The 22,596-nt window shown below is 41.9% G+C and overlaps 1 protein-coding gene across 2 annotated transcripts in view; it reads right to left on the bottom strand.

Annotated features, from left to right (window-relative positions):
- Nucleotides 1-35: 35 nt before the first annotated feature.
- Nucleotides 36-22,596, bottom strand: part of LPAR1 (lysophosphatidic acid receptor 1) — a 74,395-nt gene continuing 51,834 nt past the window's right edge. For both annotated transcript variants that reach the window (XM_014884097.2, XM_088157119.1), the window contains exon 4: nucleotides 36-5,681. In XM_014884097.2, the coding sequence (XP_014739583.1) occupies nucleotides 5,380-5,681 (302 nt within the window). In that variant the 3' untranslated portion in view covers nucleotides 36-5,379. The remainder of the gene's footprint in view (nucleotides 5,682-22,596) is intronic.

The following is a 22,596-nucleotide window of genomic DNA, read 5'->3' as shown; positions in this document are numbered from 1 at the left end:
TCTCCCGAAAAAGGGTATTTCTTTCACACTCCATATTACACATGCCAAATACTTTATTGTACTGGATACAACCTCTAAACATTTACAGTAAGTGCACTTAGTAACAAAATTGTTTGCCAAAGCTCATTGGCTCTCTCAATACTTTTGAATTACAAACGGCTTTATTTAAACAGGAAAAATTAACAGATTCCTGAGTCTCCCACATACACTTCTGGTTATCAGAATTTTATCACAGGCAAATGGGAACATTTCATGGAGGCTCTTGTTAAAATGCTGGCAGCTATAAGTGTGTTGGATTTCCATGTACCGCAGAAGACAGCAGCATAATGTAATAGCCTTGCTCTGTTTCTTTCTTGTGGGTTTTTTCAGTTTGTTTTTTGAGGGATTTCTTGTAATTTTTTGTTTTGGTTTGGGTACTTTGTTTGTTTTCTTTAAATATCAACCTATTTTTTTCTCCTTGATAGATTTAGAAAAGAGGAGCTGGGTGAATAGAAAATCCTCTAAGAGAAAAATGAAGGAAAGATAAGGGCATATTTTCTTAAGGAGCTGTGGCTAGACAGGTGTGGGTGTCAGTACTTTTTAAGCTAACTCTACTTCCAATCAAATGGGAAAGCCCAAGCAATTTGTCTGAACAAATGAGATTGCAGTTGCAAATCCCCTCCTTACAGACATCAGTGTATAGCACAGACTGATGCCTCACAGCAAGAACTGGTTTGAAAGGACATGACGGGTACACTTGCAATAACAGGAAAGCTCTTAACAGGACCAGAAAAAGGAAAAGACTGTATTTACCTCTGCAGCAAGTGGAAAAAAACAGCCAGTTTGCTAAGACTGACCTCTGCCAGCTACGTGCAGTCTCCCAGTCAGAAGGGACCCAGAACAATGACAGGGACGCCAGGGATGGGGTCACACCTCTGCACGGGTAGGGACAATGCCCTAGAGAAATGCCTTTGCCCACTCTGCTTTGCATCACCTTGATTCACACAGACCAAAACACAGACCAGGGGAGTTCACATCATTGCTTCTCCATCTGGTGGTGTTCTTTTTAGCCCACCTGGGAAGAGCAATCTGCAGGGTGGACTTTTATTTCTTTCACAGAAAAAGCTGCACGTTTTTTGTCTGTGAATACCCACAGCAGACAGATCTGGCTGCCACAGTGTCACTGACAGAAACCCCAGATGGCTCTACAGCAGTTAGGTATGGTATCTGGTAGCATAATTCTGGGGCAACACAAAGGTCAGAAAAAGCTACAAAACCTCCTTCAGAAGCAGAGCTCACTTGAATTTCTGGCCATGGTTAAACCCCTGCCCACCACACCAGTACAGATCAAAAGATAATCCATAGAGTGCAGTCCCATACTGGGATAAATTTATGTTGATATTGAGAAGTTACTTAGCAGAGGAAGGAGAACTAAAACACTAGACATAAGACACGTCCTTTTCTCTTTGACATCCAAGTTATCCAGGCTTAGTTTGCCCCATGAAGATAGCAAGCCTGCCTTTCCTTTTGGCCAAGTGGCCTACTCTGAGCCTTTGTCGCCCACTTGTTTAAATGCTGCTACAGCTGAGACTATTTGGCAAAGGCAAGATAAAAAAAAAGGTAAATCTTGCTGCAGTTATTTAAAAAATCTCTTTTACTGGTGCACTATGGACAGAGAGGCATGCTTAATTTTCGGGAAAAAGCCTTTTTTTGGTCTGCCCTCTTTTCTACCTGCCCAGCTTTTAGTATCTCGGTCAGAAGCCTGCCTGAAGCTGCCAAGGGATCCCAGAAAAAAAGCTGTGACAAGAAAACCAATGTGTCAAACATACGTAGGATATATTTTCAATCTTCTATTAAAAAGTTGTGCTTTTTCTGACCAATGGGTTACCTAGCCTGTCTATATATCACAGCAACAGGGAATTAAAATTCAAAGGCCATCTTTTAAATTAGTTTTCAGATTTGTACTGCCACTGAAAATACATGAAGTAGAAAAACACATTTTCCTTGATCTGCAAATGATATTCCTTTTAATACACAACTCTCCACCACTACAATTGCTGACACAAACACCATTATATTTGAACTTCAAGAGGATTTACTTGGACCAGAGGCAATCAGCAACAAAAGAATTTTAATGACTATGGGAGGATTGTTGGTATTTTAAGAAGTGTTCTAAAACCTTTCAAAGAATTTGAGATAAGTAAAAATAAGTGGGGCAATCTTTTTCCCTAAGTACTTTGCACCATGTTTTCACATAGCAGAAATGAGTTCTACAACTGTGCAATGAGGCTGGAAAATCTGAATAGAGGAGAAAAACTTTAAAAAATTCTGAGATGAAAACAAACGGCTGGGAACCATTCTAAGGAACACAGTAAATGAATCCTTCTATCCCAGGCTCTGGTTTTTATTCTCTTTGCTCACTGGAGCTTTAATTTCATTAACTTGCAAAGAACTACTCAATTCACAGATCAGATTTCTTAAGGATATAGGAACAACATGTCAACAACACAAAGCACTAATCAAATTTTTATACAGCAGCCATATGCTCAGTGAGTTCCTCTAGCAGAATTGCACAAGCAATGTTTCTCCTGTTGCATTTGATCTGACACATTGCTTTTCACCTTCTAGAAGAAAAGCCACATGTCTGTTGTCAGACATGCTCCCGGATTAATATACCTGACAACTGAAATTTAACTGCTGCTAGGAGTTCAAAAGGTTCAGCTTCTTGAGTTGTTGAGTGACTCCTTGGGCTGATCAATGAAAGTACCTGGACAGCAACTGCCATTTGTCACAATCACAGCGATAACAGAAAATCTCCTTGGGCATCTGTCTTCACAAGAGGCCTCTGGACCCGCCCAAGTCTCAAACAACTACATCACCCCTGTTTTCAAGTTATTCACCCATGGCTTCTCAAAACCCCCAGACTTCCAGCAGGTTAAACTAGGCTGAATGATTTGCTGCTATCTTGTAACATCATCCTCCCACCCTATCCAGATGAGATTCAATAAAAGCATGCAAACAGCAGTGAAAAGAACACTTGGAAAGGGCAACCCCTCAGCCCCAAAACCCCCAAACCCTAGAATAAAGTGTCTATGATTTTCTACTTTTGTGGGGATGTTAGGAACAGGAAAAAGTGCTCTTGCATTGGATCCAAGGAAGAAAGGAATTCCAAGCACTCTTGAAAAAAGGAAATTATTTTTAGTCAGATGTCCCCTGTCTTTGGAGGCAGTCTTACCCTCTTCTTTCTTCTGCTTACCTGCACTAGTTCAAGTATCAAGCAGGCACTAAGGAAAAATTATGAGCGGATTAGCAAGCAGATGCTTTTAAATGAAAAATTCATACAGCCTGTTCTTCTGTTTCTCAGTATAGTTCTGTGAATAAAACCAAATCAATCTTTACATTCATAACATTCGTTCACACATTTGACTTGCTGTCAAATACAGACAAAACAAAAAGACTAGTTTTGTTCAAAGCAAGTGGATATATTCAAAACCTTCGTCAGGTGGCAGATAGTGCTACGTTTATTCTCTCTGCCTATCCCACCTTCCACAGTGTCCATGCAAAACTAGCTCGACAGTTCAGGTGGATTTCAGTTTTACTGAAAGCAGTCAAAACTCTCACTTTATTCAGTGGAGGCAGGCTTTGTTCACTTGTTTCGCTTCCCTCTCTCAGCAAGGAACTGCCTATTCCAAGCAATTTAAAATCCAAGCATCTCTTCAAATCAAGAGATGCTGAAAAGACTGGATTTTGCTGGGTTGACCCTCTATCCTCCATTTTTTCCCTGCCCAAGTGGGAGAATATCATCCCTTAAGTTACATTCCAGTATGGTATAATGAAGAATATATATATATATGGGGGTTTTGGGGGTTTTTTTTGTGGGGTTTGGGGGGGGGCGGGGGCTTTTATTTTTTTGTTTTGTTTGTTTTCTTCTTTTAGTTATAGAGACAACTTACAATGATGAAAACAGCGCCCGGAGGTTACTGTTGATATATTTTACATTGTTAGGAGAACACACAGTTTCCCAGGAAGAGGTCCCAAGTTTTTTATCAGCAAGATCCCACCTTTGCTCACGTTTATCCCTGTTAAGGAGTTTTGTTTAATATCAGTGATTCTTGGCAACTGATATTCACATGAGGGACATTTCTCTTCATAACAGTCTCATATTAAAAAAAACACCTGTTAGCTTAGGTATTTATAACAGTGTACTTGTGTGGCTATTAACTGTAATATGGTCCAGTCATTTGCAATGGATGACTACCTTGTAAAGTGTTGACTTTACAACATAAAATTGTACCTTGGCTCTTAGTAGCCCACTGCTTTTGAAATGGAGGGGGCATCACTTGAGTGGTATCCTACAAATACTTCTCAGTGCAAAATGCAGAAGGTGTTTTGTTTTCTATTACAAGAAAGGTTCCATAAATACATACCTTTTTTCCCTATTAAAAATGCGTACGCTTTTTGCCATGAATGAGAAAAGCATTCCAAGAACATGCCATAAATACAATTTTTGCAATCTACCAACCTGACTGTAGCCCTTTTAGAGCCTTAGGGATGTGTCCTACTTTAAGAACTTGTCCATAAAAAACTTGGTACCCCTCACATGTTTCAGATTTCATACTGCACTTCAAAGAAGAACCTTATATACATTGTGACTAAAGTACTGTTTATTTCATAATCTAAACAAACACTGGAATACAGTCTATGCTTTTCTACTTTCCAGCAGACTTTACAAAGAGCTTTTTTTTTTTTTCATAATTAAAACAATCTGCATACACACAGAACATGCATTCTCTAACTCCAGTAAGAAGGTAAGAAGAGTCAGTTTCCCTCATCTTCCTGTTGCCTGTGTTAGAAAAAAATACTTTTCTTTTTACTGTAGTTATGACAGTGTGGCTAAGGATACAAAGACTAGAGCACAGTTTTACTCCCTGCACAGAAAATGTTCATCACAAGCATGCTGATGGTGATAGATATTACATGTCTATTAAATGATAGGCATATTTTTATCCCCTTTACTCCCTTTTAAAAAATACTAAGTGGCTACATGTAAATGCAGTGAAGCAGGTATAAGCTTAATTAATCAGAGTTGATTCAGACTGGCACCAAGATGCAGCAAAGTCCAACAAAGTCTCAGCCAGGCTTTCCATGGGCTATTGATGACCTTCTCTGCAAAGCAACTACGTTCTACTTTTTCAAAGTAGAATTCAAAGTCTTTGCAGCATGGCCAATGGTGTGGACAGGGCAGTCTGCGCTGGTATGTCGGGCCCCTGGAAAAGATGCTCTTGTAGTCCATTAGTGTTTGAGAAAAGGTGAGTGGGTTACCTTCCCCGGGCCCCTGCACCTGCCCCGCCCCACTGCGTCGCCTGCTGCTCTTTGTGGGTCACAGGGCTGGCTGTGGCTTCACACCACGGAGTGGTCATTGCTGTGGACGCCAGCCAGGATGGTGTGGTTGAGGGAGGACGCCGACCGATCCGAGCCTTCGGTGGGGCCATTGGTGCTCTCACTGCGCTGGCAGCAGAGGATCTGCTTGAACGTCGCACTCATCTCCTTGTCCCGGTAAGAGTAGATGATGGGGTTCATGGCAGAGTTGAACTCTGCCAGGAGCAGGAAGAATTTTTCATAGGCCAGGACATTGCACTGGGGACAGCAAACATCGAGGAGCAGCAAGACTAATCCTGGGGTCCAGCAGATTATGAAAGCACCTACAAAGAGAAAAAATGGACAAAGTCTACAAATATACTAATGCACCATTACTCATCAAAACACCACAAGAACCATCCAGACAGAAGCAGCAATGGTTAATTTTCTCTTTCAAGAACGTTGTTCCCACACTCTCTTTTCACTGACCCGATGAGAGGGATGCCTTTCAAAGATCTGTAAATGGTTATGGGCAGCACATCAAAAGAACAAGACACACCCCAGACCCCCCCCCATTTGAAACTCTGCTTGGCAAATACATTTACATTTAAAGTTGATAATGAGGAACATTTTTTCCCTTCAGTTAGAGACTCTGACTAACCAATCTCTTGATCAGGAGAAACAATACTGCAATTTACTTCTCAAACTAATAACAACAAAGAAAACCTCTCTATGAGTGCTGTGACTGAAACATCAGTAATAGAAAAAGAGTGGTGCAGGCAGCAATTCTCAAGAAAAAGAAAGCCTGGGTCTTGTTAACCCGTTTCAGCCCCATTATGTAATGGAAAGTCCTAAACACACGTCCTTCTTGCACTGAAATGACATCCTTCAACGGATCTACTTATTTTCTTAGGGCTCTATTCAATCGAAATTCAGAGGCCCATCAGGCTTCAATAGTGTCAAAGCCAAAGGGTCTTACACCGATTAAAATGCTTCCCCCTTCCTTTCTCTATTTTCCAAAGCTCTGAGGAGAACAAAGCCTAGAACAAAATTCAGAGCTCAATGCAGAAATTAAATCAAATGCCTTGTACTTTATTGGGAGTACTGAATTAAAGGAAGATTGTAACTCCTTGCAGAGTTAGAGAGGCTTTCAATATAAGCACTGCTGGGGAAACCCTTACACACCAATCATGTCAGAACAAAGACCAGGCTCCTGAGATTTTCCAGGCTGCTTTACTGAGGTGGAAACCAACATGTTATCATCGCTGAGCAGGATTAGCACAGGCAGCAGCAATAAGGACTTCCCAGCACTAACCAGTGAATGCTGTTTCAAACTGGTTCTCCTGTCACTGTGGTATTTATTTGTTTACATACTGCTCCCGTTTTTCCTTCAGTGATGGTCTCTTGCAGGACTAGCAGCTAAGTCAGTTCCTAAAGCATGCAGACTCTTTGCCATGCCTGCCAAGAAGGTGCTAGCAATTTACAGCTTGGGCAGTGGCAACTGTAAGCTGTGCAAACACCTTTCTGTTTGGACAAGCAAACCCATTTAGATCAAATAGAAGAAGATTTTTCCAAAGGGGTCTGCAAGCCTGCAATATATGCCAGGTGACAGACACTGGTTACTAACCAGGAAACCACACACACGGGCTTTGTACACACCAAAAAGCATCCTGATGCTTGCAATTAATAGTGCCACTCAATGCCTATCACTTTGCTGACCAACAAAGCTCGCCAGTGGAAAGAAATTGGGGGGTGAATCGCCAGCTGCCAGTGCAAAGCACTGAGCCCTCTCACCAAATGACTTTGCTAAGATTTCTGGCAGCAATTTGGCAGCATGGGGATGAAGCTCTCCCGTGTTGAGGTGGCATCAAATACATGAACCCACATCGTAGCCTTTTTCTGCAGTCCTTTTGGATTCCAGCAGTCCTAGAAAAGAGCACTTGAAACCCGTACTTGAAACTACAAAACTACCCGTTTTGTAGTGCAAAGAACTACAAGCTTTTGCCCCTTCCTTGTACCTGTTGCCATAAGAGTAGAAAATTGCATCTCTTTATTTGCAGTATTGTCCATGCTGATAGAATCTGCCCCCTGCACAGAAAAGCTCTGATGAGTTTGGTTTTTGCAGAAACCAAGTCAATAATTCAAATTCAACCACTCACTGTTGAAATTGTGCATGTTCAGCCTCCTAGCTAGTAAGGCAGCAGTGGACTCTGCCCTAGCTTAAGAATGTATTTTCTTCACTATAGGCTGCCTTGTGAGAAAAACATCAGAGATGGAAACACTGCAAGTCATGGGATCCACAGTGAAGAACAAAAGACAATGACAGCATCCTCACCAGGCCCGTAGCAGAAAATTCCCATGTGGAAACAATGGAGCTAGCAGGAAAGCTCTCATAGCATTGTTCAAAGCTGCAATTGAAAGCTTCCAATTTTCCAATTTTTTAAAAATTTAATCTGTTGCTGAGGAATAGCAGAACATTCTGTTGGCATAATTTTTGATATGTTAGAAACAGCAACAAGAAGCTCTGTGGTGAGGCAGATAGGAATTTGCTCCTGAGAAAGTCCCAAAGTCATCCAGAAAAATCCACATGCAGCCCACTGCATGGAACACTTGTCTCAGATGGAGTTCCTGAGCCTCTCTGGGCTCCTCAGTATCTCAGACACAGGTCTGATAACCTACAGGCTGAGGCTTGATAGGCTGCACTCGAGAAAAAGTGGACTGTGGTTGAGCAACCAACTGATTGCTCTGTGCAGCTCAAGCTACACTGAAAAATAATAAAAAAAAAGGTTGTCTTCCCAGCCAGCTCTGGAAGGAAGTCACTATTGTGCAAGTTGTCACCCTTCTGCTCCTAGCAAAGCATTCCCCCATGCTAATGGCTCTGGCAGCTTATTAAGTGCTTGTAAATGGTGACACAAAAATGCCTCAGATTAGCTCACTTCTTATTTAACTGTTGGTACACTGGAAAATACTGAGAAGCATCACTCACGATAAGGTGTGTTTGAGTTAGGTACAAAGGAAAACATAAATTTAAGGCTCTTAAGTCTTCAGTTTTAGGAAACTTCATTTGTTAAACATGGAATTCTTCTTCTGGAAAGAAAACAAGGATTGAATTTTTTTTTCTGTTATTTAAAATATTTGTTGAAGTAAGCTGGAAGTGAGATTAAATTCTTCCCCTCTCAGAAACCTGTTGTGAATTGACTTCACTAAGGATGAAGATCTAAAATTATCACATTTAATAAAACAGTGACATCCAAAAGCTTCCTGCTGTCATATACTGGAGAACCTTAAGCACACACCAAAATATTGATGTTTTTCTGCTCAGAATCAGAACTGTGAGCAGCCTAAAGTAGAGCATTAGAAATTTCCAGGTGTGTCTTAACATTTTATAAACTCAGTCATACCTAAATTACAAGGACACATAAAGCAGATCTGTTGCATTCAGTGACTTGAACCTTTGTGGATGTGTCATAGTCATACCATGGAACTAGGAGAACCCAAGGTACTGGAAAAAAAGTGCAGACTTTATGTCCTTGGGTGGCTGAAGAGCACTGATGCCTGGACAGAGAGCCCCTTGGGATATCACCTCCAGCCCTGGCACTCCTTTGAAGGCAATGGCACTGCAAGAAGCTAAATGAGCTCTTCAGTTGCAGCAGAAGGAACATCCCCATGGAGCATGGCCAAGGTCTGTCCTCAGGGTCAGGCCACAGAGGGCTGGGTGAAGAAATGCCCATCAGGTTGAGTGGTGAATGGCTAGCCATTAGACAGGAAAGCTTGAGGGAACCAGAGAAATAGCACATCTCCTTAAAAGATTGAAGGGTCCCTACGGACCAAGAAGAGTTACAAAAAAGCATTTATGACCTAGTCTAATTTTCTGCTGCTGTGTGATACCTCTCATCCCAATGAGAAATGAAACTCCTTGCAGAGCTGTGGTAGAAGTCCACTGGGGGCTTTCCAATGACCATGATATGATTACATCACATCTGTCTTGAACCCTTGTCTGGTGCATCAGTGCAGATTATGTTTCCATGATAGCTGGTTGTTGGAAACCCTTGGGTAAATGAGACAAGGCCTCACAGCAAGGTTTGATTGCAAGAGAGAAAAACTGCTGTAGGCAGTAGGCATATGAAACCAGCCATGATAAATCACACAAAAATCAGTGAGTACAAGAACAAAAGAGAAAACAACTCCAAAAAACAGCAGTGGAAAAGAAATAAGCTACACAAGAATAAACACTGATGAACTAGTCACTGATTACTAGGATACCAGACTGGATGGCTAGTCATGAAACTTCTTGTGTTTGCAGGCAAAGTGTTTCCTAAGCAGCACTCTTTTCTTTTTAGATCTTTTTTTTTTTTTTTTTTTTTTTGTCTTTTGCCTTGGAGAGCCTATGTCTGTGTTTATTCTGTTTGTTTTCCTCTAACTCAACAGAGCAAAATAAAAGGAGCAGTTCTGTTTCTGCCAAGTCACACACTGCTGTCCTTCAGAGGCTCCAGAGGGATGTAGCTCTTGTCAATGCACACCTATTCTGAAACACCCTTCTTCTCTGCCTTAACCACACTGTGTCCCTTTCATGTGCTCTCTTTTATTCATCTTGTGTGTTAACCCTGATATCTGGCACAGGCTCACACTCACCCTGCAAATTCCTCAGTCTATGTGGAGAGGAAAAATATTGAAAGGGCCTCTTTTAGGCAGTGAGAGAAGAAAAAAAAGTCTCTCCTGTGTTTGCAGTTTTTTTAAGATTACAGGAATAGGATAAGGAACTAGCATATCAAAGACAGAAAACATCCATTCCAACTGAACTGCAGGAATATTTACAATCTGCTGCTGTTCCCCTCCTACTCTTGTCCACTCACTGTCCTCTCCAAATCCCCTGCTGCCCTCAGAGTGGCATTTGTGACAGGCAACCGCACCCCCCCTTCTCTGGGACAATGGTGACTGGGAGACGAAAGGACATCGAACATCACTGCTATCACTGTTATCACAGCTACCAGCACGGAGAAGAGTCCTTCTGCACTTGGTGCAAGCTAAAAGCAATGCTCTGGGAGAACGATTGTTTTAATTAACAAAACCATAGCCAAAAAGGGCTGCAAAAGTGTCTGGCATTTTCCACATTCTGATATAATCCCACCCTTAGCAGGGAAAGCTACTTGCTATGCTAGCTGAGACGCAAGCTCATTAGCTGCAGCACAACTACACTTCTTCATGTCCTAGCCATCTGTAAACTGTATCAATAATCCTTCTTATCACACTGAGCATTATCTTCTGAGCATTATCTTGTGCATAGCATGAGTAGAGACAAGCACTGCAAGCAATATTGCTTATTTACAGCTATGTCCTGCTTTCCCCTGACACAAATATGACAGCATGAAATCTAAAATGAATGAATGATTATAGACGCCAAAGATCATGAAGAGCATTTATCATGCTGTAAACATACAGAGTGTAGGAGAGATTCTTCTAATTCTAATCTGACCTAATTTTCCCCAGTTTTGACAAAACACTACTACAGTATAGCTAATAGTCCTTGGTGGATGAAAATACTGTTGTGTTTTTTGCATTTTCTGCTGGAAATAATTAAAATGGGGTAATGTTTGCTTCCACTCATGGAATTTTCGTGTGAAGAAGTAAAATGTGACTGCCACATTTGGATCAAATTAATAAATTTTAAATAATTGTATGCAAAACTTGGCAAAGTCTGAAGAAGTTCATATATGAAAGTCTTGCCTCTCCATCCACAGACTCCAAAAGACTTGAGGAGGATAACATTGAAGGAAAGTCCTTGAAAAATACCCCAGTTAGGGGAGAGCTGCCTACAGGGTACCAGTAAGATTGGCTATGTTGAAAAAGGTGCTATCAGAACAGCTTCATTTTTTCAAGGTGTCTTTATTTAAGGGAGCTGCGTGAATTCTGAAAGAGTGAGAGATTCATAGCACACTCCTTCTGCAGTTTTTGATTGATTGTAAAATTCTGCCTTCGCTGACGTGCGTCTGGGAGACTTTAACACCATGGGTGCCTTTGTGTTTCAAGCCAAATATTTATCTGGTGGGGCTGTGTGTGAAAGAAAGAGGAGATATCTCCAGAAAGAAAGAGGGGATAGCAGTTCAAAACAGGAAGTGAGAAACAATGCAAAGGTAAATAAAAACTACGTTCATACTCATGCAACACTATCTTATACATACACTTCTCTAAGATGATTTGAAGCAAGAGAACGTGAGCACATAAGAGAGAAGATACAACTAGAGAACATATGAGAAGAGCTGGGTGATAAAAGCCACCAGCTTGTCTTTCATAACACTATATATTATCCCCATCCCTACAGATCCGTGTTGTAGTTTCATGGGAGCAGAGCAGTTCTAAATGTGTAAGTTATAGATAAAACCTTATCCTCGGCTTTATCTAATATCTTAAGTCCACATGAATTCCATAACTGACAGGTTTGGGAGATTTTTCAATCTACTGCACCCATGGTTTGTAAAGGGATTTTAGAATAAACTGGTTCTGCTACTATTGCATCAGATCCCTGATTTCCTACCTTTTCCACAGCTACCTGCACAGGCACAATCCAACCTCTAGCTGAATCTTGTTCTGGGATTTTCAGCTAGCAGGTTTGGCCAGACTTTGTACAAAATAATGGCTGGATTGTGTAGGAACAGAGAAACCATGTCTTTCTCAAAAACGTGTTTCCTCTTCTCAGCAGGAATTCAGAATGTGTCTGCTTTAAACATCTGTCTTTACCTTTGAAGGTGCACAGAATTTTTTTTTGTGTTTAAGGCATGGCTATCTTTGTCAACAAACCTACTCTGAGGAACCCATCTCCTTCCATCTTCACACATTTGTCTGGTTTAGAACATGTTAATGACTTAACATGAAAGCAGCTTTGGGGCTCTGCCTATGCTCTAGCTGGGCTGGGAGGAGCAGCAAGCCTCAACGCCAAAGAATGAAGTCCTGTGTATGTTAGCATCACCTTCTTCTGGGTCTTATTACTTAGTATTTTGCCTATGTCTGTTCATCCATTCAATCCTCATCACCGTCTTTCATTTCAGAAAAAAATCAAGTAAAAAACTCTTTCAAAGTGGACACACCATCTTGACTACAAAGGATACTTCTGCTGGCACCTAGACTCCTTTGCTACAGGCTGGCCTCTGCTCTACCTGCTCTCTTCCAGTACTCACATTACCACATTGCCCCTGACAATTTATCATTGAAAAAGACACAAATATCTTGGTGAAATCTTTAGCTCAAAGCCTTCCTTTTAAACCAGATGCACTTTGGCACCCATACCTGCTACACAAAGGATCAGCTGAAGAAACATCTGACCTATCATGGTGTTTCACAGGGGGCTGATGACAACAACTGGCCAACAATTCCACTGGCACCACTAGCCACATGACCACCATCTCTGAGCATGGACATACTCAGACACAAAACGCCTGTGGGCAGTAGGGCTGCATCTACAGTGATCATACCTTCCCTTACCTCAGGGTGGGCCAATGCCTTCCATTTCTTTTCCTGATTCACTTTGCAAGTCCTGACCAGAGGCGATGAAGAGCAGGTATCCCTCAGCCAGACACAAGTGGCATCTGTGGGAATCTTTGTGAGCTTGCTCTTTGCAGCACCTTGTGCTTACTCCCCGAGTGCTTACTGCCATGTGCTGGAGGCAGGGTATGCTGACACTCAGACTCCTTCCTGGCTTTCCTTCTGGAGATCCTATCTGCTGCCTGTCTTCCCACCTGGACACCACCTGATGGCCTCTCCACAGAGTGTGGCACTAGATGTGGGTGTTTCCAATACCACATGGTCTCCAAGCACTTTTGTATCCCTGTAGCATCTAAAGCTTTGGAAGTTTGAAACAGCAAACAGGCAGAAAAGCCTGGGAAGAACCAGTAACAAAATAAAGCTAACTGAAGAGAAAATGAAACTGGGCAGTAGCAAGCCATCAGAACTGAACTGCTTATTTCATGGGTGCTTGCTGAGCTCTAGCCCATGTTAAAACTCGATGTAATTCGCTGACTGATGCTTGCAGCCTTGCAAATTAGTGTACTGTTTTTTGGCCAGCTGATCCAGCCTCCCTCAAGTATTCCACAGCTGATATCTCTGAAGGAGAACTCCAATGCTAATGCAAATGGACGAGACCAGGAGGATTTATCAACTGACATCTGCAAAGGTGTTTGAATAGTCCTCTTTTAGAGCATACTTGGTTTTAAAGAACAACTTACAAAGAGGAATGGGCAAAATGCATTCTAAAAATAAAAGCAAAAGCTTTATCCTGTTGCAATTTATCTGTATCCATTTGAATCCCTCAAAACAAGAAAAACGGAATTTGTTCCTGGTTTAGTAACTGCGGAAGAGAGATGGTGCACTGCCTCTCTGCAAAGGGAGAAACTAAGGCTTTTATCTATAGAAAGCATTTTAGACAAAAACAGGAAGTCATTAAATGCCAGTGGTCAGCATTCCAACTGATTTCTAAATTCATAAAGATATGTGAAGCTCATGTCTGAATAAAAGCTTGGCTGTTGCCAAAGCAATCTGATTATTTATCTCTGTGTAAAGACAAACAGTAGTCTTTGTGGAGTTTCTCAGTTGCCAAAAAACCTGACACACAGAGAAAATTTTGGTGTCTCTTTCAATTTTTGGGTGTTTTAGACAAGCCTTTATGCTCTAACTTGAAAACAAATACTCCTACAGTCCCAAATCAGTGCTGGTAGCTTGGCACACGTAAGCCCAGCTGATAAAGGGCTCCTGGTACTGGTCTCCCTGGGTCACAGGACGAAGAAAAGCAGGCAAGAGAAGTCTGGGGAAAACTAGAAGCAAGAACCACAGAATCCTAGAAAGACTTGGGTTGGAAGGGGTCTTAAACATCATTTAGTTCTAACGCCTCACCATGACAAGGGATGCCACCCACTTCATCAGGTTGCTCAGGGCCCTGTCCTTGAACACTTTCAGCGATGCAACAGCCACAATTTCTCTGGGCAACCTTTCCAGAGCCTCATCACCCCCACAGTAAAGAATTTCTTCCTAATTTCTATTCTTAATCTATTCCTTTTCCATTTAAAGCCACTTCCACTTGTTCTATCACTCCATGCCCTTGTAAAAAGTCCCTCTTCAGTGTTCTTGAAGGCCCTTTCTGGTACTGAGAGCTGCTATAAGTTCTCCCCAGAGCCTTTTCTTCTTCAGGCTGAACAAGCCCAATACTCTCAGCCTCTGCTCCAGCCCTCTGGTCATCTTGGTCATCATCTGAATCTGCTCCAATCAGTCCAAGAAATAAGCTTTAGCTCATATCTGGCAACCTGCTTTCACCCCCTTATCCAAACTCAGCTAGGATTCTCTTTAGGGGCTGTGACTGCTCAGAGGAATGACTTGGGACTTCAGGTGAGGGACATACCTCTCCCTGAACAGCAAGAGGACCCTGCCTGAAGGGTCTGGGTGAGGCTTTCAGGTCCCAGATGTGGGGCAGCTGGAGGTCATCAGGTCTCCTGAAATGTGAACATGCCTCTGCAGAATGAAGGCTCACTGAAAGAGGTTATGTGAGGCAGGAGTAGGACAGCTGGCACCCTGCAAGCAGGGCTTGCAGACTGGACTCTCCTCTGCCTGCTTCTGCAAGGTTTGTTTAGTGTGCTTAGGACTTGGGTGTTTTGCTGCTTTTCTAGTAGCTGCAGTTTCCAATCACAGAAAAATAATTCACAGCCATGTTGAAAAAGCCCTGTTCTGCCCACTTTTCCTACATAAATCCATAAACCTTCTGTGGTACTCTGCTACTTTCCCAGACATGGTCACAATGCTACGCTCAAACAATACAGCATGTTTAGCGGATATCAAACAACTTTGCTACATGAGATTGTTTAACTGTATTTTCCTTTGTTGTTAAGGACGTTAAGTGTTACTGGTATTATGTTTGGATAAGCTCCAGTTGCAACACAAGATTCCAAATGAAGCCTGGGTGGATGCAATTTAATATGTAAAGGACTGCCTTGATTCTTACATAAGATTAAACTAATAATATTAGAAGAAAAAATATGAGCCTTTGTCGGTTTCCTTAATAGGAATAAAACTTGTTTCTCTCCTGCTAATACCAGACTCTGAGTAGGAGAAAATGTTACCAAGTGTTACACCAGCTCTACCTCAACTGCAAGAAAACTGTGTGTGCTTTAAATTTATATAGCCATACTAACATTTATCTGATTATAGCTATCTGGTTAAGCTGTGGTAGACATCCTTTGAGGGAATTGCGTTAAGATTGGTCACACAAAACAGGTTTGAGAAGCAGAATCCATGCTGGAAGCTGTGTCTCTCTGAGAAAACAAAGAGCACAAGCTCCAAAGTGAAGCGGGCAACAGGGTAAGCCTCTATGGATAAGGGAATGCCACTCTAGCCTAAATCTGCTTGGAAAAATCTGCCTGTCTTTGGACAAGTAAGTATACACAAGTTAGAAAAGCCTTTCTACTCCCCACCTGAAAGTAACAAATCAAAATACTGCCTTAAAGCAGAAGCAGCCTTGAACAGACTGCACATGAATGGCATTACACTGAGTTTCCTGCACACCTCACCACCCAAACAGTGTTAAGGTCATTCAGACATTATTCAGGCTATCAGACCATCGGGGAGGAATTTACAAATGGCACTGCTAAAACAGAGGGGAGCAGACAGATGTGGCACTGCACATCACAGGAGTAGCACTGAGTGAAGAACCACTCATGTTTTGATTGTGGTAAGTATATACTTAGAGATGAACAAACGGATAAATTCTAGGTTTTGGCACTTAATTCCATATATGTTCCTGTTAAAATTATCTAGATGAGGCTGGTATCTAGGGCAGAAAATACAGGTTTTGTTGTGCATTTCCACACTGTAAAGATGAGACATTATTTAAAGGGATGCAGCTGCCTTTGGATCTCACAGATTCCTCTGGATTCCCTATTAGGATGCTTACTATCTTGCTGCATATAATTTCAAGATGGTAACAACAGTAGTTCCCATACTTCAAACAATAAATTCAGTGAACAGGACGGGAACAGTTTCTCTGCTGCTGCTGGATTCAAGGGGCAGCTTCTCTGTTTGTTTTTTTTTGTTTGTTTGGTTTTTTTTTGTTTTGTTTGTTTGTTTTTGTTTTTGTGGGGGTTTTTTTATTTTTTATTTTGTTTTTTTAATTTAACATAGCAGAATCTAGACTCAGTTAGCTCTTTCTCTCAGCAGTACACAGGGTTTTAAACTTTGGAAATTAGTTACATTACACCCTCATGACTACAAATGAGGACATCCCAGTCTCATCTACTTAGAGGATTAGTCATTAAAACCACTCCTGGGTTAGACAAGTGATGTGTCTTCTCCCTGTGACTTCTCTCTTCTCCCGAAGACTAAGCTTCCTCAAAATCACTGCATTTATTGGAGATGTGAGCTTGATTCAGCATATAGAACAGATCCTTGTGTTTCCATTGGCTTACAAGAGCAGTCTTCTACCTTTGGGAGTCTGCTTTCCTATTCTAAATTTAACCTCTGCTAAGAAAAGTATGGCACCTGAAAGCACCCAAGAATAGTCCTTGGACTGTGTTAGCACCACATCCTTGGTCACTTGGCTATAAGATTGCCATGTAAATAGCCTTCTAAAGCACACTATCATGCTATTTTGAAGGTTACTCAATCTGCATATTTCTGAGGACATGACTCCTTTGACCTCTGGCAGACAGTTTGCTCCAGTGTCCCTGTGAAAGACTGTAGGTTTTGGCTATATATAAGAAGAGACAACAATGATGAAGCTTAAAAAAAGGGCGCTAAGTCTCTTAACTTTCAGTTCCCTTACTCCCACCCTGTCATGAAAGAGCAATTGAATAGCAGCAGAAAACTGAAATAACTGTCTGTGCCAAAAATGGGCTGACTCCCAGCCACCTTCATCTCTTTCAGGAGTGTTCATGAGAAGTGTCAGACAAAGGTCATTTAGATCCAGCTATTTAGATCCAGCTCCTATCTGCTGCAAGGAAAGCAGAGGTGTTAACACTGGTGCTTTCTCTGTAGCATGCCTTGCCTGCTGCTTGGCTTTGTCCTGCTTTCTGCTGCTGGGCATGAGCATGAGCTCCCACTGAACTCTTGGCCTCTCTATTGAGCTAGTCAAAGACAACAGTAATCATTTTCTGTCACCTGTCTTCAGCACAAGGGCAATGCCAACTTGTTTCTCACAATGACACAGAGAAGAAGCTGCTGCCAGGGCAGAGCTCATGGCTGTGCTCACACAGGGGCTCCCCATGGACCTGCCAGTGAACATGCTGATGCTTCTGCAGGGCAAGAACTTGAAAACTCTTCCCTTTTAGCACTCTCTGCTTGCCATGAACTTCAGTCCTCAAGTGATAAGGGATTAATATGTCATCCAATGTGAAATCTTTGCCAGCTGAAAATTAAACAATCTAGAATTTTTCAAAACAGAAAAGACAGTTTAAACAATCCTTTAAGATGTGGACCAAGGTGATCTGGTAAAAATGCACACCACGATTATGTACAGCAGGGTAGAACTCTACTTTTAAAAATATCCACTAGTAACAATTCCATCAGATGTGGCAGATAATGACATACAATGCAGATCACATCAATGGCTGCCAGAGACAGAAAAAACTTGTGAAAGCATTTGCTTCACACTTGGAATGCCTGAGACTTCATGCAGACAGTGATGAAGCATCCAGAAAGCAAGCCTAATTTGTTCTGTCTCATCTGATGGCCCTTATAGCTGTCTAATCCCCTCTGACTGATCCTGTGCCATCTCCAGGCCTGTCTGTGGAGCACACTGCCCTGACCTCTCCGTGTGAACAGGCTCTAGGTGCAGAGCTGGGATGTCTGCTCCAAGGGAGGGGACAGCATACAAGCAGGGAGTCAGCCATCAAAGAAACTCTAATTCCACTAACTCCCACAAGCAATTGCAAAAACAAACAGTTGCAGTCGCTACAGCGGCACTGAAAGCTAGCCTCTGAAAGGAAAACAAAAGATTCCTCCACACTCTGTGGAAACCCACGAGAAGTTTTGGCAAAGTAATCAATCCTCAAAAGAAGGTCTTAGTATGCCTAGGCCACCTACTGTATTGTGTCCTTCTGCTTCAAACAATACAGTGGATGCAGGATTGTGAAATGGAAAACTGAACTAGTGCAGCATCAGTTGTTGTTGCCTGATGGAAGAGGAACCAAAGGACCAAGACTGCTACGAAACCACAAAGACAATTTCCACTTTCATTACATTCAGCAGCTGCACATGTCTGCAGCTCACCTATGGGGCTGAGGAGGCAGTAAATTGACAGACTAGCAGAAGGGGTAAAATGGGGCTAAGAAGATAAAAAAAAGACACCTCCTCAAATCCCTGCTCCCAGCTTTTGTATTGCTCCATGTTAAAAAAGATGTACCACACCCAGCACTGTACCCACCAGCACTGCTCAATATTACAGCACATGCCCAGGAGGTAGAACCTTGGGACACAGGAAATATGTTTTATTGCAATGCTAACTAATCAAAGCACTTGCACTGAGTACTCCTCTCAATAGTTGTAGGCTTGTGCCTAAAGCAAACAGGAAACTGCATGAGATAAAATGAGACCTTCCAGGCAAAAAGGCCCTTCACTGAGGAATTTTCGGGTTTAAAAAAAAGAGATAAACAAGCAATTAGTACATTGTAAGAAAATTGCTCGCAAAATCCTTCTACTCAGCAAATTAATTGCTTCTGAGAAGTACCTCTGCTGATCTAAACGAAATACAAACCTTTTTTCCTTTTTCAGAAAAGATTAAAACTCTACTAACTACTCATCAATGCAGTGAAGAGCACCACTCAGAGATGACTTTATTTTCTTTTAAAATGTTTTAACAATGGAATATTCAAGCAACTCCAATAGAGCAGCACTGTGTAAGAAAGATGCATAAAGAAAAAGCCCTGAGGCAAACTCAGATCAGCTTTTGCTGGACTTCATTTGAAGTTCCTAGTGATGTTGGCTTCTCCTGATTTTTGTAGAGAACTCAGAGCAGCAGCCATACCAAAGTCAGGCTGGCTAAATGAAGGACAAATGCAAGGCAGAGGGACCATTTCAGTACTGTGAGAAAAGCCTGTGCCTCTAGCTCCTTCTCTTAAACTTAATAGCCTGGAGATTGAGCACAGCTGTGCCTTAAAAAATAAGGAGCTAAACCAACCACCACTGCAAGCTTTCTATCTGCTAGGCTCCAAGAGTTCTGCAAGCTACAGGGGGAGAAAAGGAGCAGAGATGTCTCTGTCCCAGGAATCTTCTAGGAGAGGCAAGTAAAAAGGGATGAGCCCTCTTACTTGCCCTTCAAAATAACGAGCATTCAGTTTCTTCAGGCATCCAGTGACACCACAAGCATTTTACTGGCATTGATGTTCATGCTGTTGTATTGCCATCCAAACCCTGATATTGTAATTGTGGTCATTAATTATCTATGAGTATGAGAATATGTAGCTATGAACAGACTGACCTACTGCAGATTTGCTGATTTCACAGTATTTTAAGCACATATTTTTCTGAAAACAAGCACTCACTAATTATATTTTTCGTTGTCTGTCCTCTTGTCTTTAATTGCCTTTATTAGAGAAGGCTCATTCAAGTTTAACCATCTTGAATCCCTTTAAGAGTGCAGCATCAGTATCTAAGCTACAGGTGTGGGGCAAAAACATGGTCTGTGCAGGATAGTTTTCACTTCCTGCTACTTTGATCCACTTTTTGTGGAGCTCATGTGCAAAGCTGGCTGAGCACTTTGCAAAGCCTGCAGTGTTGGGATGCCATGTGAGTCTCTTGGGTTGGTGAGTTCTGTGTTCCATTGCACAAGACATCATCCTATTTACAATTCAGCCACCCTTCCCCTTATTGACATGGCTTTCATGTGAACTTGGCTCTCCTCCCATCTGACCCATGGCTGGAGAAGCTTGCATCAGTACCTGAGCCACAGGGTTTTGTAAAACCCAAGCTGGGTGTGCCTGGGGAAGAGAATGAATGAGAACGGAGAGGAGCAGTATTGCTGGACCCCTCTTGCACTCTCCAAATGGAGAGATTTGCTCCAGTAAGTTACAAACAGTGTTACTCTCTCAGATGGTACTGGATCTCATGTTTTCTCTGTGGGCCAGTGGAGCTCCCTTGAGAGAAATAAAAACTGCAGCTATTGAAATCCACCTTTTTGATGTTCCCTGTGTTTTGATGTGTTCTATATAGGTGCAATTATGGCAGCATGTTGCTGCAGTTATGGCTATATGTTTCAAGGATAAAAGAAACAAACAAAAGGCAGAAAAAAAAAAGGCACCTGTACCTGATCCACAGCTTGGATGTTCTTATCTCTTCCTTCTTACTCTGCATGACAGACTAATTCCCATATTCATAAGGGTTACTTTATGCAGGAGCTATGGGTTGATGGGAGAGGGCTGAATGCAGAGATCCTCCAAGGAAAAGCTGTGGCTGTAAAACACTGCAGCTAGCTGTGAAGTCTGAGCTTGAATGTTGCTGCAATGCAAGCTTTTTTGAGTGGAAAATTCAGATGTTCACAGTAGATGGTGCAGTGCACACGCAAGACCAAACTCATCAATAAGTAAGGAAATGAGTTGATTTGCTAATTGCAGCAGACATTGTCAGGACATTTGAGATAAGCAGTGAGATGACCATATACAAGTGCCACTGTATCAGCTCTGTCCATAAGCACAGGGAAATGGAGAGGCAGAGGTAGCAATGCCTGCAACACCATTGCATATCACTGCAACAGACACATGTAAAGACTTATGGATGCAACTTAAAACTCAATCTTTTCCAGAGAAATGTTGTGTTGAGATGTGTCAGCCAGGTGGAAAGAGACAACCCCAAGAACTGTTTTATGGCAGAAGAGAGCCATATGTCACTTGGCACCTCTCCATCTTTATCCCTAGTTGTTCTTTCTCAATGTGTCCAGTGGTAGCCAAGGGGCTGTACACATGTCCTCATCCCTAGGAACACCTATTGGGTCAGACTCAGCTACACTAAGTGTTATACTAAGCGAAATTCAGAAAGCTAGCTTATGTTGTCATCACACTTTTAGCGCATATACTCATCTTGCAACTTAATGCCTTTTTTTGTCATCTGTATTATCTGTATTTTAGGTATTCACACATACTTTCACAGAGAGTGTATTGATCATAAGCAATCCAGGAAGAACCTGCATCTCTGCTGCTCATGTACCTGGCTGTGAGAGCTATTGAATGCCATCAGACCTTTTCATTCTGGCTGTGAGGGCTCACGGGGCACGACTAGGTTTACAGTGTATTGTATGGTATTGGTCTATCTGTGAGTCTGTAATCAGAGCAGTTCATATTGAACATGGCTGGATTTAGAGTGCTGCATTGTCTCTGTATTTCTGTTACTCAGTGTGGAATTGTCTATGACCCAGAATCTAAGCCCAGCCACCACCAGCCCCTTTGATATCTGAGGACTAGCTGGAACACAAGGGTGTTTATTTTGCTGTTAAATTTCCTTACTCTTCATGTGTCAGAAAGGTTTGCCTTACTCCTAATGTGACATCATCACAGAGGCGTCTTTATAAGCTCTTGAGTGCTCTGAACTCTAAGCAAGCCGTCTAGCCAGAAGATACTGCCACAAAGAGGACAGCTGTGGTCACAGCAATAAGGGGTCTCCTGGAAAAACCACATACCAAGGGCACAAACTGCAATATGCATACACACCCTTTAATCATAAAGAGTGAAAATACTCTAACACAAATCCTCCATCTAAATTAAAGAAAAATTCATACATGAACTGAGCTACTGAATCATTAAATATTTCCAGATATTTCTCTTCCTGATACCTCTCATGTTGGTTCATCAAGTTTCCAAACCTACTGGTAGCCTAACAACTCTTTTCACAGGTCTTTAAAAAGCTGGCAATGTGCTTGGTGTTTCCAAGAACTTTGTGCTTTATTTTTCTGAGGCATGAGAAATAGAGGTGTTTAAAAACCAAAAAAGTACACAACCTACCTTCCAAGTATGTGGACTTTTTTTGTTTCTTTGAAAGTCTGTGTCACAGAGGTGGAGGATATGGTTTCAAGATGTGGCAACAAACACCTCTTACTATCACAGATTTCAGCACATACATAAGTCCACTACAATACACTGCTACAAAATGCTGCCTTCAAAGCTGCATACATGCTGATATTTAGGCAATTCCATCAGGGTACGGGAGCCTGTGCACTATACTAACGCTATTTTAACTTAATTCCAACTTAACTCTTTACAACAGTATCAGAAGCTTTCTGCTTGGGCTGGCGTTTTTATGTGT

The sequence above is a fragment of the Sturnus vulgaris genome, chromosome Z (genome assembly GCF_052056855.1).
Source record: "Sturnus vulgaris isolate bStuVul1 chromosome Z, bStuVul1.hap1, whole genome shotgun sequence".
In the NCBI taxonomy this organism is placed as follows: domain Eukaryota; kingdom Metazoa; phylum Chordata; class Aves; order Passeriformes; family Sturnidae; genus Sturnus; species Sturnus vulgaris.
Note: the sequence above shows the minus strand (reverse complement) of the source record. Positions and strands in the feature narration are given on the sequence as shown.